The following is a 14,021-nucleotide window of genomic DNA, read 5'->3' on the forward strand; positions in this document are numbered from 1 at the left end:
AAGCATGTCACAAGGTCGCCAAACTCTGGCAGCGATTCGATAACCAGTTGTTGAACAACATTCCTCTGGTTTTTGTGTTGGAGAAACATTGTGGCATTCTCTGGTTGTAATAGCTTTTTTTACAATTACCTCGGTGTGCATCACGACAGTGACGACACATGCACTTGGGAATTCCAGCCTGCCTCGATTCAAGCTAGATGCCAAAGAGTGAACATCGGCATCATCATGTTCTGTTGTTTCGCAGTCCATAACAAGCTGCTCTCGGCAGAAATCGCAGTTCAGGGCTTTCATTACAGAATGAGCACAAAAGCACCTACATAGCCAAACACAGGCGCGCGTGAACTCAAACTGTTCAGACCTTCTGTAAACTCAGCAATTTTGAAGGAATGTGCCGCACTTGACAAACAACCGACCTCATCGTCGCTGAAGTCACCGGCGCACATCACAGGAAGCGTGTCTTGGAGGCGAATTCTGCCTTCGCACTCGTGAAGCTGTCGGATGCTGATGTGGTAGTTACCGCCAGCCATTTGTCTGTACTGAAGAAACCTCTTCTCTAGGCCGTCTGTTTGCACTTTTCCGAGTAGCACGTACTTAAAACCGAGCTCATAGACGCAATACTTTGAGAATTCAAGTAGAGCATATGCTGAATGCCACAGAGCATTAAAAGTTTCCTTTGTGTCGTGCAATTGTCGTGTTTATAAAATTTCCATACGTCAAGCCAGATTTTGAAGGCTTTCAAAAAGGATAGCTTGGGGTCATCATTCAACGATGAAATTGGCTCTTCGTATACGTCGCGATAGTGATAGCCCTTGTGTGGCATCTTCACATTAACTACCATCCACCAATGAATAATTATTCTGATGAAGTTGGCAGTTTCTTTCGCACGTGAAAGTACAGGAAAATCGCAGTGCATGTCCAAGGCTTCAGCCACAAAGATGTTGAAAACCTGTAAGGCTAGTTTAACATTTTGCCTTTGTAAATTGCTTGGGTTTAAAGCCTTCGAAGGCAGCCTATAACTGTACTTCAAGAGCTGAGAAGATTCAAGTTTGTGAAGCTTTCTGAGATCCTTGAATGATGCCCACTGTATAATGTCAGGGTGGACGGAATTGTCAGTCAGGTTAAACATAGGAAAATAAAAGTTGGCTTTCGGATTTCTTTAGTTAAGCCAATTATTTCTAGCACACTTTAACAGTTACACAGCGTCAATGATGTAAAACATGGGTCGCGTTGCATCGTCTAGATGTGGGTAAATAATCCTCACCTTATGCGGCATCGTAAAGTCCATAAATGGCTGAGCGTGAATCTCGTCTGCCATTAAAGTAACAGCACTCTCATGCGATTTCAATTTATTAAACCTCTGGCCAATGTATTTAAGAAAATTCTGATCACCTGATTCGTTATCAGGTGATAGGTGGAAAGAGGAGCAGATGTTTCTAATGGTACTCGGATGCGGCAAAGTCAAACAACCAGAGGCCCTCAAAAACTTGTATGCATGAGGAGATATAGTATGCAGATGCAAGCAAGCACCATTGTTTGAGATGAGTACTGCAGTCACTCTCAAGCAACAACACTTGTTCCCTCAGAAGTTTAACAGAGTCCTTTCTGTTTTTGCGGACGCTTTCCTTAATCTTTTCCATGAGGTTTACTATCAGGTCAGTAAGGCCATCAGATGAACCTTTGTCGTCAGAAATCTGCTGTAGCTTATTTAATATGTCAAGTAGGACATTGATGTCACCGATTTCGTCAGGCACGACAAAATCTCCTAAACGTTTCACTGAGTTGCCGTGAAAACACGCCGTGATACGAAGATATGCGAAAACAGTAACAGAACACTGTAGGACCAGCGCACTCTCATTTGCAATATTCAAGAACATGCTACAGTTTGGGTGATTAATAATAGTCCATTCAACCGGGACACACTTGATGTTTAAGCGCTCCATCATTTCATGCAGAGATGAAAATTTGCACTGCATTTGTTCTTGTCGATAGCAGGCTGCTGACACTTCAATAGCACGAGCAAGACATTTGCCTCCCGGCGCATTTTTTTGGCATCTGGGGAGCTCCTTGCTGGCACGGCATCTTTCTTTGACAGGTACGAGGGACAGCCAGGGAATTAGGATGGCACTGACCCAAGACGCAGGTGTGGCACTTTTAGAGGGACTTCGAACACCTTTCCTGTCCGGGGATTGGTGTACGATGAGGTATGTTCAAGGCAGGATGCATGGAAGTGTAAGGCGCACACCTGATTTACAATAGCAAAAGTGCGACGCACCACATTACCAATGCAGTACAATCTAATATCGAGGTAAAGCTTAATTTTTGTCATGGCTCCCTTAAATACTGTTCATTTGTGGCAACAGTAGAGAAAATGACTTCGTACCTTGTTGTTGGCAGTAGGCACAAAATCCTTTCGGGGAATCGCACTGAGCCACTTGTAAAGCTGTTCATCCTTTGTCAAAGGAAACACTTGAACCTTGTTCCCCGTCTTGTAGTTGCTTGAGCGCATAGGTACACAATACTTGTTAGGCATGTCGAAGCCCGCATGTCGCAGAACGGGCGCAAGGAAAACAGCACTGAAGCGACCACGAGGCGACTGGCTCGACGAACTAGCTGCGTGTAACAAGAGGGGAAAAATGAGCCGGGAGGCGACGGGACGGAAAGGCCGGTATGGAGAACCGGAGGCAGCCGCAGGCAATGGCAATGCCCAGGTAGGACGGTGGGTGCTGACGTCGCTAGAGAGGGCACAAGCCTTGAAAAGTTTAGGAGGCGTTGGCATAGGTGCGTCGCTCGCATGAAGGTGCTTTACCAGCATAGTGTCTCGTCTATAGTTGTCGCTGGAGTATTAATGTAGAAATTGCACTGATTAAATCAAATACAACAAACTAATCACAACGGAAACAACCGGACATGAGCTTCTGACGGCCACAAAGGTCAGGTACCACATGGTGCTACTGCGTCACGGATTGTTTCAACACCGCATCGTTCTAATCATTTCCAGATCGGTGTCTCACAAGCTCTTATGCTGCTGATTACGTCTTTCATGGCGCCGACAAGAATGACTGACTGCGACAGAATCACGCCAAACAGCTAGCCCACTTGGGCATGTGCCGCACTAGCAGCGTTAAGAAAATCTTTTCGCACGAACACCTGTTCGACTACTCAGTGTTCCCATGCTTGCCTGCAGTGCAAACCTCACTTAAGAACAAGGACTATAAGGTTTCGCGTGGCTACAGTGTCTGCAGTATCGTGCTCTGCGGTGAAGAGGCGTTAAGAGACGACGCAACTTACGGCCCGAGAGCTCAACTTCAAAAATTATTTCCTCGCTTTAAACAAAAATTACCTCGATAAAAACTTCAGAAATGGAAGGCAATAAGCTGTTTTACGTAATCCGCTATTGTTTGTATTTTTACTTGGACCACCTCAGGGTGAAATTAACGAGTGTTTTGGCTCAAAATTCACTTTTTGTAACTAGATTTTTTCCTTCTGCATCCGCAGTTTCATCACCTGTAAAATTTATTATAGGTACTGGACATCTACAGGAACAAAACGGCTATTCCAGAATTTCCGAAAGAAAGTTCATATTTAAAACAAAAAATATCAAAAAAGACACATTTTCATACTTTCTTCGATTAAAAAAAAATATTTATGCCGTGTAAAGCAGCATGCTCCCAATTGTATCGAAAGACAGAATCTGTGCAAATGTCAATGAAAAACTTTTTGGAGTGTTTTCTAAATATTTGCTTATTTAGCAGTGCCTGTTTTCTCATTTTTTCTGAATATTCAATCTTCCCTCACTTCACGAATAAATTTTTTAGGCAAAAATGCTTCAGGCTTTCATTACGCACATTACGATGTTTCCACGAATTTTTTGAACGAATTGGAGATGGTCGAGCGCAACGCCTGGGATGTTTGGCGTGGAATGATCCAGGTAGAACTATGTGAGTATGACGTCAGGGGACGAAAAGGCGGCATAGTTTCGGTTTCTCGAATCTAAGAAGGCGGCCATTAAAATTGGTTGTGCCCTCCCATGTATATTTTGAACCCATTGGAAGGCCAGTTGGAGCGTCCAATTGTAATGCCGGCCCACACAAAACAAATTGTTTGCTTCCAATCGGAAAATATCCCATTATTTACTTGGAACCAATTGCAAGCTTCAAATGGAATAGGAGGGGCATTCCAACTGGAACACTTATAGAAAGGTTAACCGCTGGCTTCCTAATCAAGTTGCAGCTCCAAGTAGGCCGCAGGCGAGCATGCATGACACACAAACCATAGGCATAAACGTAGCGGCAGTTCCTGTCCCTATGGTTTGCTGTCTGTCTGTGTTGCCAGGAAGAAAAAAGGAAAGTGCACAGGCCTGCTCACTGGCTCAAGCCGAGCCACAATCGCTACCACGTGCAGATAGTAGGAGAGTTGAAAGATGGGATAGAAAGACAGGATAGTAAAGACGCGTTGAAGACAAGGCCGATTGCGGAGGTAGTGCAATATACCGGGCCAACCGGTGGCGGAAGTGAAGCAGACTTCAAACTCTCCGCCACATTTCCAAAAATAAGTCCAATTGGATCCGTACCAGATATTCTTGCATGTGGCCCACTTAGAGCTAATATAAACGAAAACGTAGCATATGGACGGGCCCCCCAGTATACTCTGTTAAACCACTTAGAGCTGCCACTCATAAAGAGGATCAGTTCGGCCTGATGCTGCGTGCGACGCACATTTTCAGCGCTCGATTTGTGAATTGTGGTTCGTACACGAGCGATGAGGGACGCCGTAGTGGAGGGCTTCGGATTTTAGACCACATGGGATTCCTTAACATACAACGACATCGCACAGCACACGGGCGTTTTTTTATTTCGCCTACATCGAAATGCGGCCGCCACGGACGGGATCGAACCCAGGACCTTGGGATCAGGTGCTGAACGCCAAAGCCACTGTAACGGGTCACTTTATTTGTGTTCGTAAATAAAATATTACAGTCGAACCTGGATTATGAAACTCGAAGGGGTTCACGAAATAATTGATATACCGGTATATCGATAATTCAGTGTAGGAAAAATGGCGATAGGTAAGCTTATCTATGACCTAGAAGCAAGAATACAATGCATCCATTCTTGTGACACGGTGCCTGGCTGACGACGATCTTCTGCCTGGTCAGGTCCGTTGACCGCAACGAGGTGTCCTAGTCCTCCCAGGTTCGGAGAGGCACCAGCCCGGCGGGGGGAGGGGACGCCGGGCATGACGGGAGGATGTGTGCAAGGGTGGCCTTGGGGCGGGAGCACAAGGTGCATATGGGGGTACCGGCTTAAATTTATAGAGATGGGCTGGTGTAAGTAGCGTGTGCGTCTGCAGGGGACGCCAGACTGATTTCTTTGCGGTAGTAAGGGATGGGTGGGGTGGCGGGAGATGAGGGCGCTCAGCGCGGGAGTTTGTGGTGAGCTCAGCAAACGAGTGCATACGCTCCTTCGAGAAAGCCCCCACGAGGACCGCCTGTGCCCGACTTCTAGACTCTCGGGCTAAGGAGTCGGCGGCCTCGTTGCTGGGATTTCCCAAGTGCGCAAGCATTCAGATGAGCTCAGCGCGTTAGAATAGGGGGGGGGGGGGGTGCACCAGGGATTGTGCAGGGTGGTGAACCCTGTTCCTGGCATAGTTTAGAATGGCTGTTTTTGACTCACTGATGATGTAACCGACATTTGTGTATGCCAGAGCAATAGCGGTCTTCTCGGCTCCCTCAGGGGTGGTGCCTGAAGGAAGCTCGAAAGTTAGGGAGGCTATGTGGGGGTTGCGGACAACCGCAGTGGCTCCATGCTCATCGCAGGTGGCATCCACCCAAACGCATCCCCATACCATTTATGTCGCGCTGCCTCGCGCGCCTTTCTCCGACCTTGATTACGGTGGGGGTGCATGTTCCTCGGTAATGGTTTGACATGGATCGAAGTGCAGATCTGGGTAGGGAGTGCTCTTAGTGATGTATTGTTTGCGGAGATAGTGATGCAGGCCTATTGCTGATTGAGTATGTGTCGTCCGGCAGCACCTAATCAAAGGTTCTGGGCTTGTATGTGGACCTCTCGAAGTTCTTGTAATGTTATGGACTCCGCGTTCGAGCAGTCTCTTAATTACAGGGAAGCTCACTTGTGGCGTGCACCGTAGCGGTGCCCTAGCGCATGCCATCCGCCTTGTTTTCGGGAGGTGCGGGATTCTACCCCCTGCCGCCGCGTACCCATCGGTCTCTAATGTTCCCCTGGCCTGGTGCTCAGATTCTGTGAGATGAGATGATTGGGAAATTGGTCTTGACCCTACCGCGTGTACGTCACCGCGAACACCCAATAGCCGTTCGAGCACGCTCCGCACAGGTGCTGGTGGAGTGTCTGCACCGTGGTGTAAGAATATTTTCTTACACCATGGTCTACACTCAATCGCGAAAGCGTTCAACAGCTGCGCTGGTCAAAAGCATTTATGAGAAAACAACCGTTGAAGCATTTAATCCAACTCTGTTCTGATGGTCCACCGGTACCGGGCGTGGATAGGGGTCACTCTTGGAGAGGGCGGTTGGGGGGGGGTGGGGGAGGTCCGTTTGAACCATGCATTTCTTCGACTTTTTTTTTTGTAAAACTAAATTGAGTTCAGCATGGTTTTCCTGTATAAAATTTCCTCTCGCTTTGAGGATTGGGGGCGAACATCCTCCACCCCCTCCCAATATCAGTGTACGAGCACATGGTGCAACCACCGCGCTTCGTGCCGCACGTCGCGGAGATTTCACCTACGGTTAAATTGATGATCAGCTGCTAATTGTATATAACATACAACGTCTCCGAGGCTTCTTTAAGCCGTCCTCGTTCGCGTTGGTAGCGCCAGCATACTTGCATTCGTTGTGGCGCTATGGAGCGCTGTCACCATCAGTAGCGGCGCCCTCTTTTTGCCAAGCAACAAGAACAGGAGCTTACACGCCTCCAAGTGATAGAACAGCCTTGCTCTCGCCGTTATTTCCAACTCATGCTGGGACTTTATTGCGAATATATATCGTTTTGTGTTGCGTCACACCAAACAATTTTTTTTTCTAGTAAAACCAAATGCTCGCCATGGCCAGTAGCCTGGCTTGCCTAATATACATCGTTTATTTTATCGGAACTCTGCAAGCCAAATGGGAATTTCGGTGGCGGTGTCTCAGGCAGTGTCGGCGAGGGCGTCCTCGTCGTCGAACTCTCCCTCGTCGTCGGCTGTGGCCTCCTGGTACTGCTGGTACTCGGACACCAGGTCATTCATGTTGGACTCTGCTTCGGTGAATTCCATTTCGTCCATGCCTTCCCCAGTGTACCAGTGCAAGAAGGCCTGGCGGCGGAACATGGCTGCAAATTAAGACGGGCACCACGAATATTAGTTGTTTTTGTAGGCTTTCACGAATTGCAGCGGAACTTATACAGCTAGTTCAATTCTATCCGTCCGAATTATTTCCACCAAGTTACCCAGCTGCTCGGATTTTTGTTTCTGCGCCACCCAGTCCAGCTTTCTCCGGCAAAAATTTTGAAAATTGGAAAATTGTAAGACACTGTTAAGGAAATATTGAAGGTAATGGTCCATTATTCTGATATGTAGCAAAATCTTTCTTTTAAAGTGTTTCCAGCGATCGCACCGGAACGCTTTTGAAGATAGCGAAAACGTGAATAGAAAAAAAACTAAGAGACTGCCTCGGGTGATCTTCGGATATATTGATTGTTTTAGTGAAATCTTGCATTATACGAGAAAACTGCGTTCATGAACGGCTTCCCGCTTAAAAATACTTTTGTCCATAATTCCTGAGTATCCGATTTCAAAAAGCGCCTTTCTCGATCATGAGGATCGGATTGAGCGATGGCGTCCAAAAATAGGCCTGCCTAAACTTGCAACACAAGTGGAATAATCCAAGTTTTCTTTTGTATGCTGAGCGGCGGAGCGGATTAGCGTGAGGAGGGAGTGCTCACACACGCTCGCCATCTAACGGGCGTAACTACATCCGACATTTGCTTTTAGTAAAAATCGATTTTCGGCTCTTTATGGGGTATGTAGATGTTTATCCGGCAACAAAATACGCATTATGTCGAGAAAATTGGATTTAAAAATTTTCCCGCTTCTCGATTCAAACTCGTGACGTCAAGACAAGCGAAATTCGTGACCACCGCTTAGTGAATAGCGATGTAGACTAGCCTCAGGGATCCACGACCAAAAAACAAAAAAGGAAGAAAACTCTTCAAGCACTGTAGTTTGCTTGCAAAAACGGTCGGTGATGGCGGAATCTGTATTTCATTTTTTGACCTTTACCTGGCTAGGGAAGGGGACGGACCTTTGTCCCCGTTTGGGTTGTCCACTCTTCGGGTTAGAGGTGCGCAGGGTTGAATGGGGGAAGTTCTAGAGATTGTGTAGGGTATCTAGGTCTGAGTAGAGTGACTCTAGGTCTGAGGTAGCTCACTCCCCACGGCACGGGAACAAATGCCCATCTCTTTCCCTTTCGCCTAGCCTTAGTGGTAGAAGCTCCGTTTTGTAGTGATAAAAGTGTCTTTCGCAATTAGAACGCTGCTACATTTCCATACAGGCCAACTTGAATTTGTCCTCAGAGTCTCTTTAAAGGTGGCCGCTTCGTTACCTCTTTATGAGTGATTTTTACGGGCACTGCTAAATTTGTAACGTCGGAAACATTACCCCTCCTTGATACACGGTCTGCACTTGGTGAACAGGGAAATGTCGCGCTTGTCATCTGAGATGTTTAATGAACGGGGTCGTTCCTTGCAGCTTGTGGTTTGTCAGTGAACTGCGCGTACAAAAGTTTTGCCGACACTGTTTGTGACGTCATCTTTGTCACAAAAGAACACCGCATCCAACACACCCCTGTTTTGGTTTAGGTTTTCTGCTTTTTGCTCTTTGATGATTGTTTTACTCACAGTTCTATTAACAACAGATTGCAACGAACAGAGAGGGCTTTAAGCAATATTACGGGAGCGCCACCTTAAGATTAAAAAAAATAATAATACCAAAGTTGCCCTTGAACGATGAAGTAGGCGCTCTATGCAACTGCAGATTGTACGTGTGAACTGCAGGCTGTGCTGTGAGTAGAATGTAATTCGAGCAATTCTGATAAATGACTGACCAGTGAATTGTTCTGAAATGCGCTTGAACAGCTCCTGAATGGCCGTGCTGTTCCCGATGAACGTCGAAGACATCTTGAGGCCACGGGGTGGGATGTCGCAGACGGCGGTCTTGACGTTGTTCGGGATCCACTCGACAAAGTAGCTCGAGTTCTTGTTCTGGACGTTAAGCATCTGTTCGTCGACCTCCTTCATGCTCATGCGGCCGCGGAAGATGGTGGCTACCGTCAGGTAGCGGCCGTGGCGGGGGTCGCAGGCGGCCATCATGTTCTTGGCGTCGAACATCTGCTGCGTCAACTCTGGCACGGTCAGCGCCCTGTACTGTTGGCTGCCTCGGGACGTGAGTGGTGCGAAGCCGGGCATGAAGAAGTGCAGACGCGGGAAGGGCACCATGTTGACAGCCAGTTTGCGCAGGTCAGCGTTCAGCTGGCCGGGAAACCTGCGTGTGTATGGTTACTTAAGTTGCTTTAAGACTTTTTTTTTTTGCGTTAAGCACCGCGAACAAGGGCCTGCAGGCGCCGCGCCATTCATGTCCCCAATTGTGCTACGAAGTTATACACAACACAAGCTATTCCCTCTTCAGGTGTGGTGAAGTAGTTTGCAGGCCTAAGCGCCTGTGGCCATTGTGGGCATCGGGCCATTCTTCGATGGCAGTGATCGGTGCCACTCACTACAGCTTCGCATATAGAGATGTCGAGTGACAGTAATAGACTACGATCCCTGAGAAAAGAAAGCTTCGTCACCTGAGGCATGTTGTGACTCCGGACATTGTGACAGAAACCAGGTGGTTGAGGTCCCCGTATGTGGGAGTGGTGAGCTTCAGGGTTCGGAAGCAGATGTCGTATAGCGCCTCGTTGTCAATGCAGTAGGTTTCGTCGGTGTTCTCCACCAGCTGGTGCACGGACAGGGTGGCGTTGTAGGGCTCGACGACGGTGTCGGAGACCTGCAGTTTTGAATGCGCTTGAATTCGCACTTTCTGTCGACGTGGAGCAAAGCCTACCACATCTATGGACAAGAAAAATTTTCTCATTTTTAAGCACTGTGATTCTTCGATTTCTCGCTACCATTGTCGAGCATTAAAGGGACAAGAAATTATTTTGATGGTCAAATTCTAGGGCAGCGATCAGTAGAGGTGGCCTTTGTCAGTATTAATTCGAGTCAAATTTAAAAGCTCTGCGTGGACCCTACACACACCTCCTTCACGCCCCGACGTCATGCAGATGCGGTGGCGCTGATGTCAGTAGCGCCTTTGGCACGGCAGGCAAAATAGGTTCCGCCTGCCCGTGCCCACCAGCTGCTGCAGCTGCTGGCGGGACTGCGCAACTGCATCATGCCCGCGCCTCGATATGTTTCTCGCTGATAGATACCGCATTAAGGAATGGGCCACGGTAGTAAAGCGCGAAGTCTGGGCCTCGATCGCCGCTTCCAGGCAATGTACTTCGTAGCTGGGGAGTTGCGTTCATTCTCCTGAACATCAGCATAGTACGCTTATAATTGCTTAAGGGAAAAAAAACACAAATGTCTGCGCACGTAATTATCACGTCGAGCCGTTTTGGTGTTCACTGGGCGCTGACAGGCTGAATCACCACCAAGGAATGCGGTCTTTTGTTGATAGCAGATAATGTTTAAACGTGTGTGGAAGTTATACGATCATATAAAGCCGCGTTCATGGCACTTAATATTCACTTCAGGCCATTTCTTAATATGGCCGACATAATTACTTGGTCTGTGTAGAAAGAAGTCTGCTAAATTGTGTCGTTTTTGCACGGCCACGTTGGCATGTTTCTGTACGTGTGCTAAAAGCCAAGTGCTTTTTCACTGCATCATATGTCATAAGCTGTTTCATGAGGCGGTGCATGATCGCGAAGCTTGTTTGGAAAGAAGCAGCCGCGATCGCATTGCCCGAGTTGATGACGATGATGATGACCTCAGGCTTAATAGCACATACCCACGGCGGGGGATTGGCCAGGGTGCAATGCTGATACAAACGCACTCATGGCCAGGGAGTGGTGTAATGGGATAATTTTGTGACCTAGACTCGAATTTTGATTAAAAATCAATATTAAAAAAAAACGGAAATGAAAAAGCAGGGAATTCTCATTCTAGCAGAGGAATCTACCTGATGCAATTATATATTCGTGAATAAAATCGCACACTGGTTTCAATGCATATCCCTTGGCGCTTGCCCCGAAGGAGAGGAGAATCGGAATAAATAGAGCAAGCCCCGGTCGAGCGAGGGGATCTCTAAGTAAACTGTACGGCGAGAAGTTAACCGCAAAGAGGAAAAAGTGATCTATGGACTCAATTTCGCCAAAGACTCAGAGAGGGTGGTCAGAAATATCCCTGATCGACATAAGTAGAGATTTAGTCGCGGTATTCTGCAGCGCAGTAGGGTCGTGGACACTTCACATTGCCTTGAACTGCACATCCGCGCACTCCAAGGAAATGCCAGGTGTTGAAAATTCGCTGCAGCAAGGAGAGGCTCATGGCTCAAGTACTGGAGACGCTGGCTGCAGTCAAGTAGACAGTATTAGGGGCGAACGGGACAATAGGTCCACCAAGGGCGGACTTTGCAAAAAAAAATCAACTCTCTCATCAGAAGCAATGCCACAGTGCCCAGGGACCCAGTGAAAGCGTACTTTTGTAATATGTGGTGGAACAAGAAATTGAAGGGAACGGCTCATAGGAGTATCTCTCGATTTTTCGAGCACTATCAAGACGGAAAGGCTGTCTGAAAGTATAACAACCTGAGAGATACTGCAGGGATTTCTTATTAAGGCCAACTTAATGGCCAGAAACTCGGCGACAAAAATAGGGGTATAGTCAGCAGCCCGAAATGAATAACTCTGTTCAAGAGCCCTTGAGTAAATGCCAATGGCTGCTTTTTCATTTTTCTGGGAGGCGTCTGTAAAAACGGCAGTATGGTTAGGGAAATTATCCAGACACTCCTTAATAAGCCCATTTAAAACATTTGCAGGCAGATTCTTAGCATTCCTTGGGAAGGTGTCGTCAAAGGGGACTACAGTATCAGCCCGGCGGTGGTTAACTGGTACTACAGAATTTATTGATACAGAAATTTTTGACAGCAGGGAATTAGTGAACACAACCTGAGGAAGCTTATACCTAGGCCAAAAATTACCAAAGAACAGAGATGGGTTCGTTGTAAATATAGGGTTAGCCAATTCAGGAACAGGCTCCAAAGACATTAAAAACGTCCGCACAGCGAGAAGCTGAGCCGCAAATTTAGATCAGGTATCCGCGCCTCCAAGTACAGCGCAGCGTTAGCAACTGATTTAGGCAGACCTAAGCAAAGGCGCAGAGCGCGTCGCTCAATAACAAACCGGGGTTCAAGCTTGTACCTTGTGCACCCAGAAAAGAGAACAGAGCCAAATTTAAGTACACATGTCTTATACAGAAAGAGCAAAGTGTCCCGACGCATACCAAATTTTTTGTTGCTGATCCTCTCCAACCGGCCAAGGGCACGCTCACCTTTAAAGCACAATGCTTCTAATCAAGTAGGGCATAAGCATCCGCGCGCGAGCACCTATCGCGCTGAATAATGTCCAAGACACACTGTTCATCTTTGGGCAGGTGGGATCGTCAGCTGCGAGATCAGACTTAGAAGTGCAGACGTCTGAAGCATGAGCACCGCCGCAAACGCGGCAGCGCGTTGCCGACTTGCAAGATTTGCCACTCTGACCAAAACGCCAGCAGTTCTTACATTGTAATGGACGGGGCTGCAGTGGGTCAACACGGTAGACAATGGGCCAGACTTTGATTTCCAATCGGCAAGAGGAGCCCGCAAAAGTTGCTATAACAGACTCAGTTGGAATACGAGAGCCTCCAGCCTCTGTTGCAGCGGTAAACTGAGAGGATGCCCACACCGGCATCATGGAAGTCCAAGAATTTCTTCTGGCGTAGCGGAGGGATACACACCGCGGATTATTCCTTTTACGCAGGCGAGTTGCTCGGGAATAAACGCTTTCACCGGGAGTGAGGCAAAAGAGGTGCACTGCAGCAAGTCTGCAACACAATCCAAATCAGGTGATTTGCACAGAATTCTTCTTTTGGCAAATGGTCGAACCTCGGAAATCTCAAGATATCGAATGGTCGCTGCCTTCAGCTGCTCCTGGATCATATGAGAGCTTTTGATCTTAATAAACCATCTCCTACAGGGACCAGAGCCACAGGGATACGCTTGGCAAAAAGAATTTAGGCAAACTGGCGAACCAGGCTACCGGACCTGTGCCCGAGGAAGACATAGCCATGTCCGTAAGCCTAAGAAACATGAAGCCTACATCCAAAAGGTAAAAAACCTGGCCAAATCCCCCACTCGCGGAACGGCCTCACCAGGAGTTTACAGGATCAGCAGCACCAAGACACGCTTCAGCAGCGAGGCCAGATGAAGCGGGAGGCGACATAGAACAGCCGTAGAACAGCGTCGGGTCGTATCAGCACAATGGACACTAAGGGCCGTTGTTGTTGTTGCCTTCGTGACATGGCACATACCCACGACAGGGGATTGGCCAGGGTTCAGTGGGGAGACCCCATAGAACAGGGTAAATGGTGCCAAGCTATTTTGCCTTGGGTGAAATTTACGAGTGATTAAAAAGAAAAGAAGGGCCCTTTCTTCTTCTTTGCCGAGTTGTTGTTGTTGTAGTTGTTGTTAGCCTATCAAAAGATGGCACATACCCACACTGGGGGATCGGCCAAGAATCGGGTGGCTATTCACCTGAACGCAGTTAACAAAAAGGAAAAGCACGTGGGAGCATAACACCGGTGAATTTTTCGTCATGAACAGAAAAGGGATGAGTGTTTTGATTTTAAAATTTTAAGAATAATAATAAAGAGAGTGATTAAATATTAATGATTTAGTCAAAATGTAATAATTGATAGAAAAGAAAAGGT

The 14,021-nt window shown here is 47.4% G+C and overlaps 1 protein-coding gene across 1 annotated transcript; it reads right to left on the bottom strand.

Moving 5' to 3' along the window:
* Window positions 1-7,062: 7,062 nt before the first annotated feature.
* On the bottom strand, window positions 7,063-13,381 carry LOC144113909 (tubulin beta chain-like). Its single transcript, XM_077647299.1, has 4 exons — window positions 13,352-13,381; window positions 9,857-10,089; window positions 9,116-9,552; window positions 7,063-7,343 (listed from the first exon to the last, which is right to left on the bottom strand). The coding sequence occupies exons 1-4, from the start codon at window positions 13,379-13,381 to the stop codon at window positions 7,162-7,164; spliced, it is 882 nt and encodes a 293-aa protein (XP_077503425.1). The 3' UTR covers window positions 7,063-7,161.
* Between the last annotated feature and the right edge of the window lie 640 nt (window positions 13,382-14,021).

The sequence above is a fragment of the Amblyomma americanum genome, chromosome 1, assembly GCF_052857255.1.
Source record: "Amblyomma americanum isolate KBUSLIRL-KWMA chromosome 1, ASM5285725v1, whole genome shotgun sequence".
NCBI classification, from domain to species: Eukaryota; Metazoa; Arthropoda; class Arachnida; order Ixodida; family Ixodidae; genus Amblyomma; species Amblyomma americanum.